The sequence below is a fragment of the Echiichthys vipera genome, assembly GCF_963691815.1.
Source record: "Echiichthys vipera genome assembly, chromosome: X".
In the NCBI taxonomy this organism is placed as follows: Eukaryota; Metazoa; Chordata; class Actinopteri; order Perciformes; family Trachinidae; genus Echiichthys; species Echiichthys vipera.
The window spans coordinates 22,224,892-22,249,655 of NC_139825.1; the positions used below are offsets into that span (position 1 = coordinate 22,224,892).

The 24,764-nt window shown below is 38.6% G+C and overlaps 1 protein-coding gene across 1 annotated transcript in view; it reads left to right on the forward strand.

The window, feature by feature from the left end:
* The window catches only part of pparg (peroxisome proliferator-activated receptor gamma), a 30,842-nt gene extending 11,769 nt beyond the window's left edge, over positions 1–19,073 (forward strand). Inside the window, exons 2-9 of the mRNA XM_083939546.1 lie at positions 4,923–5,219; positions 5,475–5,641; positions 8,300–8,438; positions 12,276–12,475; positions 14,957–15,074; positions 15,362–15,549; positions 15,669–15,912; positions 17,747–19,073. Coding sequence (XP_083795672.1) covers positions 4,928–5,219; positions 5,475–5,641; positions 8,300–8,438; positions 12,276–12,475; positions 14,957–15,074; positions 15,362–15,549; positions 15,669–15,912; positions 17,747–17,994 — 1,596 coding nt within the window. The 5' untranslated portion in view covers positions 4,923–4,927 and the 3' untranslated portion in view covers positions 17,995–19,073. The remainder of the gene's footprint in view (positions 1–4,922; positions 5,220–5,474; positions 5,642–8,299; positions 8,439–12,275; positions 12,476–14,956; positions 15,075–15,361; positions 15,550–15,668; positions 15,913–17,746) is intronic.
* The last annotated feature ends 5,691 nt before the right edge of the window (positions 19,074–24,764 follow it).

Here is a 24,764-nt window from a genome sequence, read left to right on the forward strand (position 1 = left end):
ACAGTGGTGTCCCGGGTGAAAGTCCTGTGTTTTTTTTTTCTTTTTTACCCATTCAACCAACCTGAACTTCACCCTATGCAGACTTAATTAATGTATGAATTAAATAGTGAATTACTTTTCATAGGTATAAGTATAAACAGTGAATGAGAACAGCCTGTGGCATTAGTGGGGTAGTTCTCACCATTAGCCGGATCATAGTTTGTATTTAAACAGAGAAGATAAGAGTGTTAATGCCTCTGAATGCAGTGGGGCAGGTTTTGCCTTTTCACTCGCACTCTCAATATACCAGAACGGCATCTGTGTTGGCTTTATTTGTTCCCTAAACTGCACCTAACCTTGTACATTGACCTTGCTTGACTGTTAAATGACTTGATGTATAGTAGTGTAAGAGGTCTCTAGACTCTTTGAAGAAACGATGACGCTACAGGATATTATCTGACTGCAGGGCTCATTCATTGTGGGCTTTTTGCATTCTCTATGTTTTTTTGTTTAGCTCTTCAAGTGTCTTCCTTCTCTGGACTGTATGTATATGTATCATGATACAAAGCCTATTCATTAAGCTCAATAAAACTCAATAAAAGACATTTTTTGTTTCTGCAGTAATCTGATCCCCAGCCTTTGCTAAAGTCAGTTTTTGGACCTTGTGAAGAAATATCAAAGCTGTAAAACCTTTCATTCGTTTTGCAACTTTGTCCCTGAAGGAAAGATTTCACAGCTTTCCGGGTGACCCAATGGTTTCACCTTTTTTTTCCTAAACTGCTTCTCTCAAACTGGGAGAACTACATCATTCCCTTTTCTGAACATTATAGTATTAGAATTTTGTTTCATGATCCAGCTGTTGTGGGTCTGTCCGCCTCAGTTAATGTCTTTATCTATACAAAGATCATTAAAATATTTTACATGAAAAGGTTCATGCTCTTTACTGTATGTACTGGGTTACCACCCACATATAACATCAGTCCATCTCTTCAATACAGTAGCTTGCAAGACCTGCCCGCCAGTGTGCCGTTGGCCTTTTGTTATTATGTCATTACTGAGGCAAGAGCTGATAGAAAGTACTCCTACACACTTACCTGGAAGACGAGTTCTGACATGTGGGAATCTAAAAACTGGCAGGAGACGCCGGCATAAATGTCTTGCACGTGTCCACACATACACACCTTTGCAAACACAATGCACTCTGCATAAACCTTACTAATCATCTGTCACCTTTTATCATGCTTGACAAGGTGTTTGTCCACACAGCACTCACAGATACAAACATGTTGAATTCAGTGGATTTTCTACTATAGTGTTTCTGTGAACGCTCTCAGGAGAGAAGTTACAGAACAGACTTGTTTTTACCTTTGATTATGACATGATTTAAGCACCTTGGTTAAACTGCCAGACTGTAGCCGCCTTCCTTTTTTATTTTTTTAAATGTGTTTGAGAGCCTGATGTGTACAGAGCATGAATTTCTTCACATAAGGGCTTCCTCTTGAAGCCTCTAGAGTTCAGTTTGGCTTCTTAAAGTGGTGTGGGGACCCACTCTCTGTCACCCATTTCAATTTGTCTCTCTCACTCTTCAACTCTAGAGATTTCTCCCACTAGATTTCTGTTTCCATATGGTGACTTGATGCCAACCAGGGCACAAGTCGCCCCAATGCTCCATCTATTTCAGGTTTGGATCGGCTGGCAACTAGCCAACAAATGGAAAAATATCCAGGTTTCTCTGGTTATTAATAGTCAGCATTTTCCCCCGCAGTAGCTTCCAAGACCAGCTACAGCCTGCGGACACACACACACACACACACACACACACACACACACACTTGTCAAAGTCAATGTGAATTTTAAGTGGATCCCCCTGCTGATTTTCGTTGCCACAGTCCAAGCAAGCAAAAAGGAAACAATAAGTAGTTGAGAAAAGAGGATGTTTGCTGCACAGGGATGTTTTCCCAAGTAATTTGGAGCTGTTTCAAGCCATTTTTATACCTGGTGCTGCTTTGCCATCTGAGTATTGCTATTTTAGTTTTGTACTGTTGCATAATTCATTGCATTCTTTGTTAATTTTTTTAAAATCAGGAACTCAAGGTTGATTAGGTTAGGTTTATTTTGAGACTTTTGTTGGTTCCAAAAGGGTGTTTGGCAGGCCAGGTGGTTCAGTGCACAGACCTTCCTTTTACTCTATTGATTATTTATAAACTGTTGCTATATTGTCTTTCCTTTTTTAAAGTTTCTTTAGTTTAAATCAAGGTCAGTATTCAAGCATGGCTCCTTCTCAAAGAAAAAAAAACGTAATCGTTTCCAGTATTGATATTCATAAAGACACATGGATTAGAATTTTCCTTCTGCCTTCATGCCTTGCATTAAAAGATTTGAACAAACAATCATAATATCTTTAAATATAAGTCTGGTAATGTTGTATGTTTAATGCTTAATCAGAAGGAACATTCTCCTTTGGGGTGGTGCTGGGAACAGATCCCAAGTCAAGTTCAACATAAAAAATAAACACTTGATCCCACACTTACTTGAAGCTCTTTTATTTAGTGTTGAAGTGTTTCACTTGAGTTGTGTGATTTCCTTTTAAAAATTAAGCACACTCTTGCAATCAGCTCATCACAGGTGTGTATAATTGTAAGAGGAAGTGACATCATTAGAAACAGGGAGAGAAACTTGGAGCTTGACATGTTGTATGTTCTACTTTTCTGTCAACAGATTTCATTAAAGACCAAAACCAACAATGAATTGATCCTACTAACAAGAATAATTTCTGCATCACCAAACAACCCTGTACAAACCTACCCCTGATTATATAGTTGTGTATGTGGTTTGCTTTGGTGTGGACTGTAGTAACCTCTGATGACTGGACTTTGACCATCTCGGCTCACTTCTCTCCAACAATGTCTGACCATCTGTGTTAGATATTAGAATGACTCAAGAGCATTCATTCATTTGTATCAACAAAGAGCTGAATATCTAGAGGGTGCTGTGTAGTAGAAATCTGTTTCCAAGACTTTCTAAATGTTGGTTAAGCTAATTTTGGTTCATAATTTCGTAATTTTTTTTCATACGAACAAAGAATTGATCCCACATATCCTTTCATCATTTTAAGTATTGTCTGTGTAGCAAAAGTATGTTATTCCCCTGCACTATAATGCTCAATTGTTGTTTAAAGACTCTTTAAAACACATCAGTGTGCCACAAAACTGTTCTGACTGACATTTTCCTTTATTACAATAAACATGGGCACTGTAATTTATTTTGAATCAATCATATACACTGTCCTGCTGCTGTAAATACTTGCAAGTGCACCAAATCCACAGCAAAAATTAGTTTTTTAGACTAATTTTGCTTAAAAAAAACAAACAAGCAAAACTAAATCTCATAGTTATCATAGTTGTTTATCAGTATATGTAAACGCACCCTAAACATTATGTAAGGGCAGGTGTTGTGCCATATGCAAACTCACCCACACACGATTGTTTTTTTTTTATGTTTCTCAAATTTAAAACAAGTCTCAAGTTATTTTTCTATCATGTGCACAACAATAGAAACAGACGTTGCCATACATAAAATTTCGGCTTCCTCCAACAATGCTCATTAAATATTTATTAAAAAATAAAATGACACGAGTAAAAGCAAAATGATAGTATAGGACATAATAATACAGATGAATTATTGGGCTAAAATCTTAACATAGTACAATATAAATAAAGTAATATATATAAATGTATGAAATGTATGTTATGATAGTAAATAGGATGCAAACAGGGATAAAGAAAATGTACATGCATATTAGATAATAAATACGTATAAACAGAGTTTGTGTAAACAGTAGGTAAGTTAAAGTTGTACTCCGTAAGAATTGAGATACGTTGTTCATGGTCGCTATGTGTGTTGACTTTTTTTGGTAAACTTTATTGAAACACATTGACCTCTCTACTTCTAGTCCGTCCTCTATATGTTACCCTCTTTAATCCATCCACACACGTTCCTATTACACTTCTGCCCTGACTACAAGCCCGACTCAGAAGTGGGAAGTTCCCGATTTCCAAGTGAACGCAGCATTACCATTAGGGACCCCATTAAATAGATGAAAATCTTACGGAGTACAACTTTAAGGTACAGTTATAGTGTAATAGAAAAGCAACAAGTGATGAGTTCAAACTCATGTTTCTTTGCGTTGGGCAAACAATTTGTGGATTGTAAAAACAAGATGATTTTTTCTTATGGTAAAAGTGCTCTCGACCACTACTACAATGTCCTCAACACAAGTGAATCCCTGAAATCAATGGGTACTAAAAATATAAGAACAAATTGTGCTATATCGCTTCTTCCATGAGGCAATTTGGCATGCCAGCATGTCACAATTAATAGTAACACAATTCAGCATTCAGAAAGTGCCTTACTTTCCACCCCAAAAGCAAAAAACCTACATCCTTGGCCCGAGACAGATTAAGGTTTAAACAGTCCTGATCTCTTTGTCCTTTGGTTGGGAAATCATACAGCGAGCCACCCAAACAGCAACAGAGGAAGGCGGTGTTTTGAGCAGAGGAGATGTTTCAGAGTTCGTCTTGTACTCGCTGTGACACAATCTGCCTCCCTGTTTACTGGATAACAGATAACTGCAGGAATGAGCTGGAGGGTCGTGGGTACTTATAAATGTGTGTGTGTGTGTGTGTGTGTATGCATTTTTATGTTTTGGGCTTTTTGTATTCATAAACACTACTTGCGACACAACAAGTGGGTTTGTGTCTGTATATTTTCATTGTCTTTCTTACTCCATTCTTCTGTTTCTCTATTCTTTTTATCTCATCCCCTCTCTCCAACTTTTCCTTTTCTTCCCTTCTCTAGAGTTGTTTTCTTTTAACAAGGCCACGTACAGTGGATACAAAGGATATTGTATCAGCTGTCGCATCACTGTTCATTTCTCTCCACAGTAGACATGGTGGACACCCAACAGCTCCTAGCCTGGCCTGTTGGTTTCAGTCTGAGCGCCGTGGACCTGTCAGAACTGGACGACAGCTCCCATTCCCTCGACATGAAGCATTTGTCCACATTAGACTACGCCTCCATCTCCGCCTCCTCCATCACATCCTCCCTGTCTCCCCCGCTGGTATCCTCCATCTCCTCTGCCACTGTGGCCTATGACCCCAGTCTGCAGCAGAATGAAGAAAAACTGACCAACATGGACTACACAAACATGCACAGCTACGGGACAGAGCCGGACACACACAGTAAGTCCTGCCTAAGAAAGCTTTAATAAGGTATCAAAATTACAGGAGAGTCGCTCAAGATATTGAGTAGTACTTGTGCTGAAAACATGAGAATAGTGGTTATAGCCTGTTAGAGATTACAGGATGCAAGAAACCAGATTCAACCAACTGAGTATTTAACCCCAAAATGGATCTAAGAGGTTCAGTAAGAAAGTTTTAGCTTTCTTTCTGCAGCCTACTTGGTGTCCTACCTGCCTGATAATGTATTTCTATCAGATTTGATAAAGCTGGAGCCAGAGTCGCCTCCACAGTACTCTGAAGGTACCGGGTTCCACAAGCTCCAGGACGATGCATCAGCAGCATCGCTAAACATCGAGTGCCGCGTGTGTGGAGACAAAGCTTCAGGGTTTCACTATGGAGTCCACGCCTGTGAGGGCTGTAAGGTAGGACTGAAGGTTATTTTCTAAATTAATGTGACATTACTTTTTTGTATAAGTACAAAACCCAAATATATATATATATATATACTGTATATATATATATATATATATATACACACTGTATATTACTATAGGAAAATGACAAAGACAAGCAGCAAATTGTCAAAATGATGAGGCTGGAACTAACTTGAACATGATATATGACATTTCTGCTTGATAAATTATTTGAATTATGAATCAGTTATCAAAGTAGTTGCAGATTCATTTTCTTTTTATTTCAGCTCATAGACTGTATATAAAGAATGGCGGCTTGACAGCTTCCCAAAAGATAGCTGGCTGCAGTCAGTATAGTTCCTAAACCCTGACATGAGCCAAACTAAAAACTCAAAGTACACCTCAAATTTGATCAAGTTTCTTTAATACGATACATTTTGTTGGTTATTTGATGCCATAAAACCGGGTGAAACGTCATGATTGAGTAGTAGAGCCATGTCGTCCGTCTTTATATCTACATTGCACATCACACTGAGCAGACTGCATCTGCATTGTGGGGCTTCAGACATCTCAAATTTGAAAGTTTAATTGCATTTTAAGGATAATTTTGTCAGTCTTTGTTAGAATGAGTGGACACATTATAACAAAAGTTCTCCTGTCAGATTGTTGTTCTCAAGAAGAATTGTCTGTTGTCGGCATACCACCCCAGGGCCATGTCAGGAAATGGTAATGCGTCTAACTATTTCTACTGCAAATCATTTCCTTTAGTTTCTCTACCTTCCTATTTCTGTAAACATGTGTTACTCACAGGTGAAACATGTTGGTGGAATAAATAATTCTATAATGCATTTTTTCTTTTTGATGTCTGTCACTTTAACCGCAAGCCCCATACATTTTCCACTCTGCAAGGCTTCACAAAGGCCTGTGCTTCTACAGACACACATCCAGCCTATTTAACTCTCTTTCTGTCTGTCTGTCAGTTTAGAGTATAAATAACTAATAGAGTGTGGGGGAAGTTTCACACTTGTTTCCATTTTCTTTGAAACATCGAGACATGATAAGAAGAGGAGCTTTAAATTTTGCCCTTCAAAGATGTGAGATGGAGTTTAAGAAACAACAACAGTACTACTCTACGTGTGCTTTTTTCAATTTTCGCCTTCAAAAAGTGTCTGCAGCGTAGGAAAAGTTCACCCTAACCCTTAGACTTGTAATAGAATAGTAGAATAATAGAAAATGCTAGTCCAATGTAGCACATGTATATGCATAATGAGAAATAAAATATACATAGATACATACATACATAAACATTTATATAGATATAGTTTTGTTATATTTTCACAGGATTTGTTAACAATAATCACCAGTCTTATCCCATATACAATAACACAAAATGACCACTAACTACCAGCCTTGTTCATGACCATAGGGTTGAATCACCACCTATCTGACACTGTCAGGAATGCTATGTTGTTGGATTTACTACAAGGCACAAGTCATACTGTACCTTTAGAGGCTGAATGAAGGTAAAGTACAGTAGTCATTGTTCTGCGAAAGTCTCAGGGGAGACTCACCAGAAGAGGGGGTCAGCCAAGAAGGCAAACACTTAATTGTTTCAAAACAGAAAACATTCTTTATTGAGGTGGAGCCTTGACCCCCTTTAACTTCCTCTGTCTTGAAATAACCTACGATTAAAAAAGAACATCTGTGGATCATAGGAATGCAGATGTCAAACACACCAGTACAAGTCCAGATGTTGGTGTGTTAGCTTTAAAAAAACAACAACTCTAATACAACTCTCCTCGTAAAGTTTACAGCCCTGAGTTTTTTTCTTTTTGTGTCTATTCAAATCCTCTTTCCATTAGTTTTCTTAGTCAACATAGGCAAACACCACAGCCATCAGCAAACCCGTGAATGTGTGTAGGAGTGTGTGCTGGCAGTTTGACCATGGCTACATAGTTACTAGCCGAGATAAGCACAAGTCTTATGGCTTCTTTGGTACTAAGGTTGAAATCATCAAAGCAAAAATCCACCCTGAAACACAATCTGCTTTTAAACACACTCGTGTGGGCAGTATGATTGACTTCCTCACAGATTAGAAAGCACAAGATATCTAATCTGCATCTCTCAGTCAATAGATGCTCGGTGGAGCTACTCCACCAATCACCAACTTATTGAAGTAGAAAATGTAAAAACTAAGGAAAAAGTGTACATTTAGTCAGACAAAAGTTAAATTAATTTAATGCATATGTCTCAGCATTAATTATATTTTCTACGCTCTGTTGTTGTTACATTACTGGGGGGGGGGGGGTGCTAAGTTACCCTCTAGGAGCCAAAGCGCATGCTAAAGTGCCCTCTTTAGTGGCAAGGACGAGCTTAATGTGACCTTTTTTTTCCTTTTCGCCCCTGCCCTTCAAAAAGTCTGTTCACGCCACTGCACACAGGACACATACAGTAGACATGCATTGATGGAAAGATGCCAGAGCAAAGGAGGCTGCCACATAGCCAGGCAAGGGTATCTAGGCTACTAGTCCACACTTTGTTCCGTGTGGGACTTGAGCCGGCCTCCTTCTGGTCCTGAAGTCCCCACTGACCAGAGCAAAGGTAAAATAAGCGGGATATCTTCAGAGACACTATTTGAAGTAACTGTCTCTCTCTTTCTTTTTGTAGGGTTTCTTTAGACGCACAATCAGGTTAAAGTTGGTGTATGATCATTGTGATCTCCACTGTCGCATTCACAAGAAGTCCCGCAACAAATGCCAATACTGCCGCTTCCAGAAGTGCCTCAATGTCGGCATGTCACACAATGGTAAGATTTTGATACCGTCACACACACCTTTGTAGAATATTAAGTGTACAATCACAGTACAGTATGCATGATGTACTTTGAATCATTTTTATAAAGAGGTAAACTAATGTGTCAAATCAAAAGCTTAACAACATGGTGACAACAGAAGAAAAGCTTCTGCACACTCTCACAGACACAACTCTCCTGCCTCTGATGCCCTCTGAGGACGGCTGATACAGATTTACCACACTGCTGCCGCTGCCTTGTGTTGCCAGTTGCTTCCTCTGTGGTCTTCGGGCTGTATTGTATTTCAGTGACCATCACTCATGCAATGTACCTGCCACTCCAACAGCACGATTCAAAGATGAAATTGGTCAAAACCTTTAACCACTTTATTTCCAGTTAGTTTAATCTGTTTATCATCACATTAATAAATATTGTTTGAAATGCGTAGGAGTTAAACATTGCACATACATACAAAACATCATTTAATACACATTGTCAGCTTATAATTTATAAGCAATTGGTATTCTGGTTTTTCAGTCCTGGTAAACCCACATAGATTTTCACTGATACACGCCAGATTCGGGTAGAGATGCACCAAAAACTGCAAGGCTGCCAACACCTCCCACGCTCCTCTGCCTGTGGGTCGATGAATTGTGATGTTGATCAAAATGCGTTTATTCTTGCTTCAACTGTTGTTGCCATTAGTTTCCATTTATTGTCAAAAATACGTAACAAATTTCAGGTATGATTGGTATTGTTCTATGTAGTGGTAACATAAATTTATTTGAAGCCATTTGCACTTTGTCTTCTGCACTGCCTGCCAAGGTGAAAACTGACAACAGCACCTCAAAAGCTTAGAGAGTAAAGTACAATATCTAGAGAAATCATGTACTTGTGTAATCATACAATAGGTGTTCTACCCTCGCCTGTGACCGTTTAACTGTAGAATGGTTTTATATGTCGTTGGCCTTTGTTGGCTATTGGAGCGCATCAACCAGCACTGCTGTAGCCTGTTTTTATACAAAGTGCTGACTCCTCCTCCCCAGGTGAGTTTCAGCATGGACTGCCGATGACTGTGCGTGTGTGTGTGTGTTTGTGTGTGTGTGTCTGTGTCTGTGTCTGTGTCTGTGTGTGTGTGCGCAGGTTGTGCTTGATTGATATCTTTCTGACTCTCCTGTTAGTTTTGTTACACCTGTTAGGGTGGGACAACATACAGGATATGTTCTCTTGATAAATGAACTTTGGTGATGCATGAGAATTCTCTGCATAGTTCCGCAGTCACATTTGCCTATTGTCCACCAAAAGTGCTTCCCACTCTGCATTGAAAAATCCAGAGTGACCAATGATGTGTAATCATATAAATAATTGAAAATACTTGTGTTGGTACATAGGGCCTATATTCCCCGTATACATCTGTATCAACATGCCATCTATATGTAGTTCTGTTATGATATAGACTCAGAAGTTATTTACTCTATAATGAGCCTTAACTGAGATCCAGGACACTTATGAAACATCATTTTGCATCTTTGCTGACGAGCGTAGAGTCACACAACTGTTTATTTTTACTTTTAGAGCATTGTATTGTGAGATTGTTTGCAAAAAGTAGTCTACATGCAATGGACACTACTTTTTTTGTTCCACTGTGAGAATCTTTGAGGGCATGGTTAAAATGGGGAATAATCCGCACAGTGTGTGCCCAGTTGAAGACATTCATTCTAGTTGAAATGCATGTTGGTAGAATATAGATACTACAACTTGTGTTGGTTCAGGGACTTTAGAGGTTTCAGCTTAAGTGAGCATACCGATTCAAAAGATTTTTCCTTTATTAATTCGTAAATTTTTACATTTTTTTTTACTATGATTACTTTGTTTCTCCTCTCCTGCTACTTTATCTCCTGTACCTCCCCCTGCCTCCTCTTTCCCTCATAGCATTCCACTTTTGTTTCATGAGGTACAACCGGTTCTTTGAAAGTGTGTGGGTTTTTAATTTATCAATGATTGACGTAGACCACAACGGATTTTTCCAACATGCTGTGTCACTGCTGTGGGCTCGTTGCCAGTAAGTGGTTGGGCCACTTTAGTTTGTATTCAGTTGCTTAAGGTGTGCATTCATCACAGTCAGCTTTACGCAATCACGCTCGGCAGTAAATGCTGAGCACAGGTTTAAATGGAGGATAATTAATGACTTCCACTAACACACAAAAAAAGGTTTTAACCATTACAAAACAAAATTCCACTTGGATTGCAAAAAATATTTTCACCATAAAAACCTGTATTACAATTATACTTTCGTCAAGTGTAATTCAACTTGAATAAATGGATGGGATTGGAAAAAATTATTAATAGTTATTATCAGTCAGAAATGTTACATAACACCATAAAATAGATCCAGAAATTACATAAATGTTTGGATATTCTTGCACAAAACCAACAGCAGGTGGAGAAGGGAAGCAAAACAATAGACTTGTTCAAATTTTTTATATAGTTTTTCAGGTTTTGCAGTGAAATGTGAATACACCATTGCCAATAAAAATATATAGACGTATTATTAAAGGGAACTACATTTTGTAATTGCTCGATGAGACACGCCTCGTAAAATCACAGGAGGAACATTTGTTGTGTGTTGTTACCAGTGGATGTTGCCTTCACTTTATGATGGTATGAGCTATGAATCATTTGTAATTGTCTGAGCAAGAGAGTGCAGTCTCTTAAAATTCTGAAATGTTTAATTTCTTTAGTGATATGAATAGTCTTCATCGCCCATCTCACCTGAATTGTTCTACATTTAAATGGCATTCATTCTTCGGTGTGTTTTGCTTCTGTATTTAGTAATAAGGTGTTTTAGCTATTCAATCTGATTTATTGATCACTGTCCAAATATTCAAGATGTGATAAAGAAATCAAACAATCATGGCGGCTCTGCAGCTGAAGCTCACTCACCAGCATCAGAGTAGAAATAATAGTGAGTAGTTTGGTAATAATTAGGCAGCAAAAGGTCACAATACAAACAAAAAAACAATAATAAAGCTGTTTGTTTCTTAATGTGAAAATGATATTTGTATATTGTATTCATTTTCACACCACATTAGTATAAACAAGCTTAACATCCTTGTATTGCAGGAAGTTTATTCTGAATTTTAGAGGTCATACAAAATTGTTGTGGGATGTTAAATTTGGTCAGAGGTTTGATCTGGAGCATGGCATAACATCAGGATAGTGACTTGAATGTTAAAAGTAAAATTGCTGGCACAAATATATAAATGACCTCTCCGAAGCAATCCACTCGCCAGAATAAAATGTTTGCAATGTATATTTAAAACATTGGCATTTCTTCAGACTACAGATATGATAAATATTAAAGTCTCTGAACCACGATTGCAGAAAGTGTACAAAGTCAGAATCACAGAAGAACCCAGTGAATCCTTGCTGACCTTAGTCACCCTTTGCTCAGTGGGTTCAGGTTGCTTCTATTTGGTCACAGATATAATCTGCCAAGATTCTATAGATTTAAGAACTGGGGCCCTTCTGCCGTTGCTCTGTTGAATTACATTATGTAATTTGTGTGAATTGTCAGCATGCTCATTGTATTATTGTACTCTGTATATTGTGTACACTGATGTTATACTGAAGGTTTGTTTTTTACCTGGCAAAGTAGATCATTTTTACAATACATGGACTGTTCATGTAATGTTTTGTGTGTGTCATGTGCATGCATGTACAAACGTGTATTTATCTGTATGATTGCTCAGAGTATATTTCTGTGTGTGCTCTTATATACTGTATCTGCCTGCCAACCTGTGGCTGTGCGTGCACTAATGTGTCTTTCTGTCTGTCTGCTTCTTTTCCCAGCCATTCGTTTTGGCCGAATGCCCCAGGCGGAAAAGGAGAAGCTGCTGGCTGAGTTTTCATCTGACATGGTGCACATGCACCCGGAGGCAGCAGATCTGAGGGCCCTGGCCCGGCATCTGTACGAGGCCTATCTGAAATATTTTCCTCTCACCAAGTCCAAGGCCAGGGCCATCCTTTCTGGGAAGACCGGAGACAACATGGTAAGCAGCTCTGCCTTAATTCTACTTTACTTCTATTTATTTGTATATATAATGGGGGGGCTGCATAAGCCGAAGACATTTTACTGAATTTTCTACTGGATATCATTACAGCCCCATTATATATCCATAGTCAAATTTAGGCCAATACACTATAACTACACATTTTACATTTATACTTAAGTGAAACAGCCTTCTTGAACAAAGAATTTATCACAGAGCACACAACTGTCACAAATGAATGAGTTTGAAAGCTGTAGATTTAAAATGGGTTAAGTTTTTCAACTCACTGCATGTGTTAACATTTTTGCTATGCTCCATTTAGTTCAGATGAGTTCTTTTCATGCTATTATTTCTGCAGGAAAAATGGATTGTCTGGTTTCTACATGTCTTGGCTGTTAGATAACACCTCAGATTACAGTGGTCAAGCTACAACAGGATATATAGCGACAGTAATGGCTTTAACATTCCTACTCAACAAGTCATACTAATTCATTAAGACGTTTGGTAATTTATACAAATGGACTGTAGGAAAATGTGTTGGCCGAAAGCATGAAATTGTGAGATATTATCTACTTCTGTGTTTTTGTACCTAGGTTTTGAGATATTGAATCTCAGTACGCAAATCTGTGAATCTAGATCAACTGAATTACAAGTGGCAGACAAAAGAAAACTGTGGTGAATATTTAATAATGATCCACAGTGGTTTTGTGGTTATTCAGTCTTGTGGCTCAAGACTGATACTGTTAGTGAAAGTGAATGGTTGTAATAAGGTAAACAAAAAATCATCAAAGTATCCTTTTCCTTTGCAAATAGTTTCAATATATTTAATAACCCATTCTGAAACTTGGACCAGACTCAAAAGTCTGGTTGAAATTAATCTGTTTGAATATTTCTAAATGACACCCTAACCTGTCAGTAACTAAATTGTCATAAACACAGTGGACTAATTGGCCAGTTGCTTTTAATAGATTTTTAGACATTTAGGACAGAGCACATGGATCAAACACTGTAAAAGATAATAACATGTAATTAAATTATAGTGTTGATGTGAATAGTGAATAATGAAAATGAGGGTGCAAAATAATCAAATAGTCAAAATGCACAGATTACAGCTCTTGCTATTAATAGTTATTACAGTCATTGTGATTCTTATTGGCTCTACAACTGAAGACCAACTGTACAAGCAGCATCTGCCTCTGTTCCTCTGTCCCTTCGCTCTGTAAAGTCACATGAGTTCAAGGCCGCTCCGCCTCTCTTTCGTCTGACTATTATGACTGTTCTTCACAGGGATAGCAGTTATCTGCTGGTTTGAGGTCAGTCTTGGTTTATTTACCAAACCACAATGAAACAAATTTGGAGTAAATCATTTTATCTCTAGTGGAATATTTACATTTTTTTACATGTAGGGCATGTTTGACAGAGAACACTTTGTACAATCAATTGGACAGTGAAGGTGGATAACTGTGATGGGTCACTTTGACTGGAAGTAGCAAAACTGAATTCAACAAATGATAAAATGTAGCCGCAGAAACAGAAACACAAAGGTTCAGCAGATGTCTGTCATAGCTAAAGATAGCTAACATTTGCCTGCTTAGACTACTGTGCACTAATTTAGTCTGTATCAACAAAAATACCCTGGTGTATAGAAGAGTGCAAGGGTGTGTTGTAATGCTTGTGAATTCAGCTTTTCTTTTATAACGAATTGATGTTCTGTTTCTTCTTTCAAAAGTTACATAAATAAATAAATATAATTCTGCACATTTTATTTATTTTGAACAATAATATTTTAAATGTACTGGTGATTTTGTATGTTTACATTTAACTTTTTGAATATTCTCCTGGTTCATTTTTATATATAAGCCACACATTTTATATTTCATGAATGGTTTTAGTATTCAAGTATGTGAAACCAATAAAAATGAAAAATAAATGTAAAGAAATTGGCAGCCTTGAACTTCCACACAAATGCTGCATTATGCTGTGAACTAATAGATTCCTGCCCAGACAGCAAAGCTACATCTACGTAACTCACATAAGAAATGATTATTCATTTCATAACGCTTCGTGAGAATTGTTTGGTGTCATTCCCCGTAAGATGTCTCATTATTCAATTCACCGCTACGGAAAAAGGAAGATTTAATATGAATAGTACCATTCATCTTTCAGGCCCGTGCAACAGTAAAGGCACCGTTAATTTAGTTATTCTTCATTAACCTAGAAATGCTTCTTTTGTCTGCCTCATCCTGCAGCTAAGATGTATTTGCTTTGTCCATCAGACATATGAGATGTGCAGCGCTTTTGTAGGTCTGATGAATGAGCCATGACCAAAGTGTACAGTACCACAGTATATGTGATTACATCTGTAGCTCAGATCTGCTCCTTTTTCTTTTCTGTCCATTCTTTTCTTCTGTCGTCTTCCCATCCTGTTCTTTCTTACAAGTACAAATCTCATATTTAATATTCTTTCTTTTCTACCTGCAGCCTTTTGTCATCCATGACATGAAGTCTCTCATGGAAGGAGAGCAGTTTATTAATTGCAGGCAGATACCCATCCAAGAGAACCAGCACCAGACATCCGCCCTAACAGCCGGACATGGAGGTTAGAAATACACAATACTCTATGTTGTGATGAGGAGCTGTTTCCAAGTCAGTTTTTGTATTAATCTATTTTGATTTATACATTTTAAATCATTTATTTTATCAATATGACCCAATAATTAAATTTTCACCTCACGATGTTCCTTGTTTGTTGTATTGGCTTTAAATCTGTGGCTGCTCTTTACACTGAAGATATTAATCATTGGTCTAGTTTTGCTTGTAATCCTGCAACTGAAATGCCTCAGGAGGGACTTAAGTTTTTTCTATGCACATCTCATCCATTTTCAGATATCACAGGAGCTCACCCAGGGTCAGAGTATAGCTTTTTGGGATCAATCAGCGGACAGACAGCATCAGACACTTTGGAGCTGCGTTTCTTCCAAAGCTGTCAATCACGTTCGGCCGAAGCAGTGAGAGAAGTGACAGAGTTTGCCAAGAGTATCCCCGGATTCATCGACCTGGATCTCAACGATCAGGTGAGAAACATAAATACCGTTGCTTATCCGCTCTGTCACTGAAATCTGTACATACCATCAATGTATCTGAAGAACACTGTAAAACCATCACTTGCCAGCTCTCTCTTCTCTTTTCCCAGGTCACTTTGCTGAAGTATGGTGTGATCGAGGTCTTAATCATTATGATGGCCCCTCTGATGAACAAAGACGGGACCCTGATCTCCTACGGACAGATCTTCATGACGCGGGAGTTCCTCAAGAGTCTCAGGAAACCCTTCTGTCAAATGATGGAACCAAAGTTTGAGTTCTCAGTCAAGTTCAACACGCTGGAGCTGGATGACAGCGACATGGCACTGTTTTTGGCTGTCATTATCCTCAGTGGGGGTGAGTGTATTGTGTTTGTTTTTGTTTTTTTTCCTATACAATATGTTGTAGATGTCATACTAGATCATAGTAGCCTAGTCTTAATAGTCTTCAAGGAACAATTCGATTCAACTCTCATGTTTGTTCGTTAATATGAACCTGCAGCCAGGAGGGAGTTAGCTTAGGATATAGGTTAGCTTGACATCTGTTCCTAATATACAGCAAGCCAGTGAACTCTGGATGGAGAATGAAAAATTGTTCAGGTATTCTGGGAGTGATGTTACAGCACAGGGAGGAGATTATTTTTTAGGGTTGTGGTTGGCCATTGTGATTTCTCCTTCTCTAAATGAGCCATTGTCTAAGTTATTTATTCATAACTTGTGTAATTTTCACAAATTGTGATTAAAAAAACACTTAAACACACTTTATTAAATAGAACTTTTTAAAACAAAAAGTGCTTCACATATAGGATTAAGATTCACATAAATACAAGTATACATACATACATACATACATACATACATACCGGTACATACATACATACATACATACATACATACATACCGGTACATACATACGTACATACATACATACATACATACATACATACGTACATACATACATACGTACGTACATACATACATACATACATACATACATACATAAGTACATACATACATACATACATACATACATACGTACATACGTACATACGTACATACATCCACATGTGCATGATACATATAAGATATGGCGCATCTCAACCTCGTAAGTGAGTCATTCATGTGGACTGCTGACTGGAGGGTGTGGAGGTGAGCGTGGTTGGCATGCTACTGGTGAAGCAAGTGCACAAACCGTCGGAAAATTAGGGTGACATAACGCTTAGCCTGATTGCTGACGCATGGAGCAGGTTAGGACAACAACATTAGATAAAACTGATACAATCAGATGTTCTCTCTCTCTCTCATTCTATTAGAGGCTTCATGCTAAGTCTACGTATGTAAGTCTTTTTTCTGTGCTAGGCTAAGCAAAGCCAACTGTCTCTCGGCTTTCATACTGTCTTTCATACTGAACAGACAACTTAGTCTTCCTTAACAGCTGATCATGTATAATATAATTAAACAAGTTACTATAAGCAAAAATGTAAACATTATTTAATTATCTTCTCAGGTTGTGTAGTAACAACAGAATATATTTAGTTAACTGCGATTGAGTGATGTAAGGTGGCTGCAATGCAGGTTATCAAATCACAGCATTATACAAGCTATCTCTGGCCAACCTTGACCCATTTTTCAGTTTGTTGGACGGTTTCACATGTGGGCAAGAAATAGCAACTACAACATCATGTCATGAGACATAAAAACAGCTAAATCTTGGCCCAATTTGACATGAACAAAAAAAAGAAGGTGAGGTTTCAAAGACCATCACATGAGCAACTGAGTCACTCAACTTTGTTTCATCACCGTTTCCACTGTTGGCTGAGGATTTATATTTAAAAGAAAAGTACATAGTAAAGAAAAGAATGAGGCACAAAGATTTTTACACTATCCATCTTAAATCTTAATAGTAAAGTAAATGCAAACCCAAAGTTATGTGGCCTGATTTTGCTGGTTAGCGTGTGGCCACTTGATAAAAGTTTGGCCTTGAACCTGATGAGGAAGAAAACTCAGACATTTAAGTCAATTATTAACATAAACGACAAAGATTATAGCTTGAAATAAAGATAAGAAGGCTTTTGTAAATTGCAATTATACAGCTAGGTCGAGCAATAAGCAAAAATAAATGATCGAATAGATTCTAAATGTGCCAACGGAAATGTCTCTGATTATCATTCTTGTCTCTGTAACCTGTCCAGACCGCCCAGGCCTACTGAACGTTAAGCCCATCGAGCAGCTTCAGGAGACGGTGCTCCATTCGCTTGAGCTGCAGCTGAAGCTAAACCATCCAGAGTCTCTGCAACTGTTCGCGAAGCTGCTCCAGAAAATGACCGACTTGCGTCAGATTGTCACCGACCACGTCCACTTCATCCAGCTGCTGAAGAAGACGGAGGTGGACATGTGCTTACATCCACTACTGCAGGAGATAATGAAGGACTTGTATTAGAATTCAACAGGAAAAAAAGGACAAGTAGAGAAAGAGAAATACAAGAGAGAGCGAAGAGATTTTATTTTTAAAATCATGACTTGTGAAATTATAACGATGCGGCACTTTGGGCTGCCGGTTGTGTTGAAATAAAGGGATGTAGCCAAACACGCTGACTGAAATTGAGAAAGAGATGAGGCAGAACAGGAAAAGAGAAATCAAGGAAAGAAAGACAGAATCTGAGTGTTCTGTGATCTTGTCTAGACAGCAGCAGCATGTGCGGCCGGCGCACTGTCATTTAGTCACTGCTGAGCCTGGACATTTTGTGAACAAGTAGGCTGCCAACTTAAATACGAAACTACCACCTATTGCACCAATCAGAACGAGCATCTGTGACTAACTGACAAAGAGGAGACTTTCTTTTTGACAAGCTGAAGCTTCAAATGGAGAGTGCTCAACACAGCACACTTCAAGTGCCTTTGGGAGAAATCACTGTGAATACTTTTCCAGCGCGTCACACAGCATAATATGTGTTATTCATGTGCAGCTTATATATATGTCGCATTATAGCCGTCTGAGGCAGCAGCAATGTGTACGTGCTTTAATACCTCTGTGAACGCACACAAATGCACGCCAACTAACACACACACACACACACACACACACACACACACAAGAACAATTCACAGACATTCATTTTCTGTTGGCATCAGGGTGAAGGTGCTATCTCTTTTTAATCAGCTTTATCCAAAGACCAATCAGATTATTGCCTGTACTGTAACATATTTTAGTCTCAGCCACCTGCAGAAACTGTGAGAAAGTCAACGAAAGGCACATCACACACCATGATGATGTTTGTATATATAAAAAAGGAATATACACCTTATTGTGTCTTTAAGATTTGCAGCTTGTCTTTTATGTGGAATGAATGCCATTTCGAAAAAAATATATATATTACACATGTACAACGTATAATATATATTCATATGTATTTAGATAAAACTGTCTGTTGAACACACTTTTCTGCCTTTGTTATTTGAGATTCTTAAAAACTGGTTGCGCTGTAATTTTTACAATGAATGGTTTTTTATCTATGCAAAGTGGCTATGATATCTGATTAATCAGATGTTGTTTGGGGGGTGGATGGGTGGGAGGGGACTGCACACAATGGGACTGGATTAATAACAATGTGTGCGTGTGTGGGGGGGGGGGGGGGTAAACCTGTAAATAAAAGTATTTTCTAACTTTTTATTTGAATTCTGTCTCTTGCTTGAAGTCATCTGAGTGGACTTGTGATGTGCCATCAGAAAACATTTCCTAATAATGTCTTTCTCAAAAGTGTTCAGTGACCCAGACACTGGAAATCTGTTATGCAGTCATTACATCAGCTGTCCTCCGTGTCTCTTAACAAACACATACACACACCCTGTTGAAATTATTGCAACATATGAACTCTGCTGAACCTCACCAGAAAACCAAAGTCTATGCCTGCACGTTTGATCAGCAATTGGGAAGGTGGTTTTATTTATTTTACTAGGAGTTTAATGTTTTTTGGACATTACCTACGGATCAATTTTTGGAGAGACTTGAAAAATACAGAGAGAGGAAGGCAGAGTTTAACCCAGGACATCACAATGCAGCCCACTGAGACATCAGGTCACCTTAACATAACACGTGACACAGGTTCATTTACACAGTCTTCCTTGTCAGGCTTTTTGCCAAGTTACAAGTCTTTCAGTACAAAAACTCACTTCCCTGAGGAATACCCGCTCTGTAAAATCCCCCATTGGGATCAAGCTCTGCAAATGGTAGAATCAGTGGAAATTAGACAGTAGTCAGTAGAAGACATCAAACCTGTAAGGCACATTAAAATAGTTGGATATGTGCTTCAATTATATGCGATGCACTGCAAAGATGTATACAAATATTTAAATATTTTACTCAAGAGAAAAAAATATTTACATTTTTTTGTAAGATTGTGGTGTTCTGAAAACATATCGATTAAAATATTATTTGATATTTATAGATTAATTTTTAGGTAAAAGCCACATACACACAGTCCCTTGTTTCTTTATGTTTCAAATATATTTCATGAATCTTGGTTTTGATTTTGTGGTTTGTCATTCTGCGGAAGCTACTTTTGGTCCTGAAACAAAGAGTATCACATTTTCTGCACTCTGCCTTCAAGAAATACAATCCTTCATTTAAACAATACATGATTATATAAGAACCCAGCTTGTTGTTTTTTTGAGTGGTGGCTATAAACTGGTAACACCTACAGAACCGCCTCTCAAACCTGATTGGGCGATCAATTTTTTCTCTTTGTTGCTGCCCTCAAGTTCAAAGTCCTCACTATCGACAGGAAAATGAGGACCATTTTGTCCCTTTACATCATAAAATGTAGCTGTGTTCATTAACTCCAGGGAATATTAATGAAAAAAAACAGCCACAACTAGCCTAACTGTATAATACTGCCTTGAGGAAACAAATTGAAGATAACTAATACATATATTTAAAATATATTTTTTAAAATCTCCAATAAATGATTACTTAATGATCACAGGCTGCTTTCAGTAATTCAACGTTTTCATGCTCACAGTAATAAAAGTAAAACTAAAATCTGTAGTTTTAAACTTGACAGAGGAAACAAAACAAAACTTTTAGCTTCTAAAATCGATTTATTAAGTTATTGTTGCTGCGCATGAATGCACACAGCAGAGCAGCTCTCTACTCTCTGCTCCGTCCTCATTATAGAGAATATGATTGATGTTTTTCTCATTCTCTTCTTGGACTTCTCCAGTGCCTTTAACTCCGTCTAGCCCCCAATACTGCAGGACAAACTGAACATGATGGGAGTGGACCCCTATCTGGTGGACTGGGTCAGACACTACCTCACTGACAGGCCACAGTATGTCGGGCTGAAGGACACCACGTCTGACATTGTGGTCAGCAGTGCCGGAGCCCCTCAGGGCACAGTGCTGGCCCCTTTTCTCTTCATCCTGTACACCTCGGGCTTCTGCTACAACTCGTAGCTGTGTCACATACAGAAGTACGCTGATGACACAGCCATCGTGGGATGTATCAGGGGTGACAGAGAGCAGGAGTATCGGAGTCTGGTGGGGGACTTTGCTCTCTGGTGCCACACTAACCACCTACAGCTCAACACCTCCAAGACGAAGGAGCTGGTCATTGATTTTGGGAGGTCCAGACCAAGACCGCAACCAGTCCTGCTAGATAGGGAGCTGAGGTGGAGGCTGTGGACTCATACAAATACCCCGGGCGGTGGCTGGACAATAAACTGCACTGGACAACACACACCAGCCACCTGTACAGGAAGACACAAAGCAGGTTGTACTTCCTGAGGAGACTGCGGTCCTTCAACATCTGCAGCAAACTGATGTGGATGTTTTACCAGTCTGTGGTCACCAGTGTCCTCTTCTACACTGTGGTGTGCTGTAAGGGGCAGCAAATCCAAGAAGGACACCTCCAGATAAACTGATCAGACGGGCCGGCTCTGTGGTCGGCATGAAACTGGACTCGCTGGTGACGGTGGCAGAGAGGAGGACATTGGACAAACTGCTTGACATTAGGGACAATGCCAGCCACCCCCTGCACACCATCATCAGCACCCAGAGGAGCCTGTTGAGTGGAAGGCTGCTCCTGCCCAAGTGTAGGACCAACAGGCTCAAGAACTCCTTTGTCCCTCAGGCCGTCATCCTCTACAACTCTTCACTCACGGGGAGGAGGAAATAAAGAGGACAGAAGGAGTGGGAGCCTCTCACTGTGCAATTAATAATCTACTCTTACACACTTGGATGCTTTTCTTCTTTTCTTTGTGCAATAACTTTATCCACCGCTTAAGTGCAATAATTTAATCTTACTGCTCATTTCTGTCATATACAGTCATACATATTTATTCTTATACATTTCCTCTATATTTAACTTATCTCATTTAATTTTCTATGAATTTAAATAGTTTATTGGTTATCTTATACTGTATTTTTTTTATACCTCCCTTGTGTTTTTGTTTGCTGCTGGAATCTCAATTTCCTTGCGGGAGGATCAATAAAGAGAAGTCTTAGTCTAAGTCTATTAACGATGTATCTCAACCATCCGCTATTAATCACCGATCTGCACTGATGGCAAGTAACGAAGTACAAATACTTCGTTACTGTACTTAAGTATAATTTTCAGGTAATTTGTACTTTTAGAAGTACTTATTTTTCTGACAACTTTTTACTTTTACTCAGTAAATTTTTAACACAATTATCGTTACTTTCTACTCCTTACATTTCCCAAAAAGGCTCGTTACTCTTAAAAACAAACAAAAACATTTCTTTCTTTTTTTGGCGCTGTGACGTATGCACGTCAGCCTGTAGCCTGTGTTTGCTACAGGTTCCCGCCTGCCATCTTGAGAGAGGCACGACAGAGACACGGCTGTCCATCAGTAAATCAGATAGATGATTTTTAGACCCAAGAGGGCTAAGCTATGTTCCAAGAGCTTTGAAAACCTTCTTCTCTTGAAGTTGAACAAACAACTACTTTTGGTAGATTTGTTTTCCCTGCCTTCACATTAGACTTGCATAGAGGGATGGGGTGATGTAGTGTAGAGATGAAGATGGGGGTCTAGTATGTGTTAAAGTAGTAGTATAGTTGCCAGATGTGCAATTCAAAAGGTTGATTAACAGTTGGACCTACGAGTATAATTTGTAACACCACAGTTTAGAAGCCAATCCTGGTCCAAAATTTAATGTTCAAAAGTATGATGTGTGAACCTGACGTGTACAATACAAATGCCTACAATTGACTATGGTAAAGTACATTAGGATACATATTGTGTTTGTTCAAACAATGACATTGATTAAATGGATTCCATATAAATTATCGTGGGGTTATTAGCTTTGCAGTGAATCGTGCAGTAGAAATACTTTTTACTTTTTAGAATACTTTTGAGTAAATTTCAGAGCCCCGTACTTTTTACTTTTACTTGAATGAATATTTGGATCAGTACTTTCACTTTTACTTAAGTTGTTTTTCACACAGGTAGTTTAACTTCTACTTAAGTAAAGAATTTGGGTACTTTTGCCATCTCTGCCGATCTGTGGATTAACCACAGGGCCATACATATAACGGCAATCCGTGAATCACTAATCTTACTGTGACTAATGCACCCTGTAAATATCAGGGAAACACTGGCCTTTGACTTTAGACCAGGATTTTGTTGGACAATGGTGCAATTGCTTTCTGTTGCCTCAAAATAGCAGTACACCAACAATGATCCTGACCACATCTCATTTTAACACAACGCTGGCACTGGCCAGGAAAATGACAACGTGGTCGGCCTGAAATTTGTTGTGCGATGATTTTGCACATCAACAAACTTTTCTGAAGTACTTTTTCCGTTTTAGTCATGAACACTTTCACGCAGGACGTGAACAGCACATAGCGATAAAGCAACCTAATTCATTTTTCAGAACAAGGACAATTCTTTGCTTTTGCCATAAAGGCATCAGGATAATAAAACACAACACAGGCACTCTGTAGTCCGTTTCAAGACGGAAAACTATTCTCCTTTCAGCCTTGACGAAGGCAGCACATACCAGGTCCACTTCTTTTCGTTCCTACCTCTCATAACAAAAGCCCTAGACTGCGTCACTGTGTCACTGAGCTGATCTGACAGGCAGAGCATATCACTGGTATGAATACTGGCAAATGAGCAGTTTGCATTTTCGTCTAATTTATTTGTCACGCCCCAGTGTGTAAAGGCCTTTAGAGTCAAAGAGACATCTGGTTGCCTTGGGGCAAGTGTTATGGGTCTCTTGGTATTTCCCGTTCTTTCTGTATCTGTTGAGATGTTTTTCTCAGTTTATTAAGTCAAACAAAAAATATGCAAACAAAAAGATCTAATGAGGAATAAGAGGAACATGTGTGAGCTGTAAAAAGGAGGATGAGACAAGAAGAGAGCCCGGCCGTGAGAATGTAGCAGATTAAGGAGAAGTTTGGCCCCTAAAAATAAGCATTTGAGTTGGCAGATGATGGTGGGGGGTGGGGGGATTTCTGACTCGGAGCCGGATGGTCCTCTTGGATGGTTGATGATGATGGTAATTAAATGTGTTCTTTATGTCAAGTCAGCATATCCTCACTTTGTTACGGACGGTCTCTGCTGACCAACCCCTGCCAAGATTCCTGAGCTAATCTGCCAAATAATTTTCATAAAATGTATTTCTGCAGTTATCCTTCCCCACTGAGCCAAGTCCAAAGATAGCGGCTGTGATTTACACAAGGAAATTTTGTTTTTGTTTGAGCTCCTTTAAGAAACAGCAGCTTTGTTTTTTTTTCTTCTTTTTTGTTTTAGCGTCAGAGAGGAATTTTACTCCCACCAAGGACTGACACCTGATATATGTGTATGTGGGTCCTTAAACAAGATTTGTTTCTGAAGTGATACACCTGCCGCTGTAGGATGAATACTGCTCTCAAGAAATGTTTAATCTGGTGTTTATATAGAAAACACCTCAGGAATTGATATTATGGCACTTTACGTTCTTGTGAGCTGTACAGGAAGACATTTTAGACTTTCAGTAGAAGAAATAATGTAGATAAGTTTAACTCTGGCTTGAGATATTTGTTGCACTGTAACTACACTGTAACTAAACTATAAAGCAAAAAATTCCCCCAAATTAGTGTAGCTTCATGCACCAGATTTGAATTATTTCACAGATAATTTACATCATAAATTGAGGATTATTCAGTGGCATTAAAGGTATGAGTATCTTCTTTCTCTCTCTCTAATC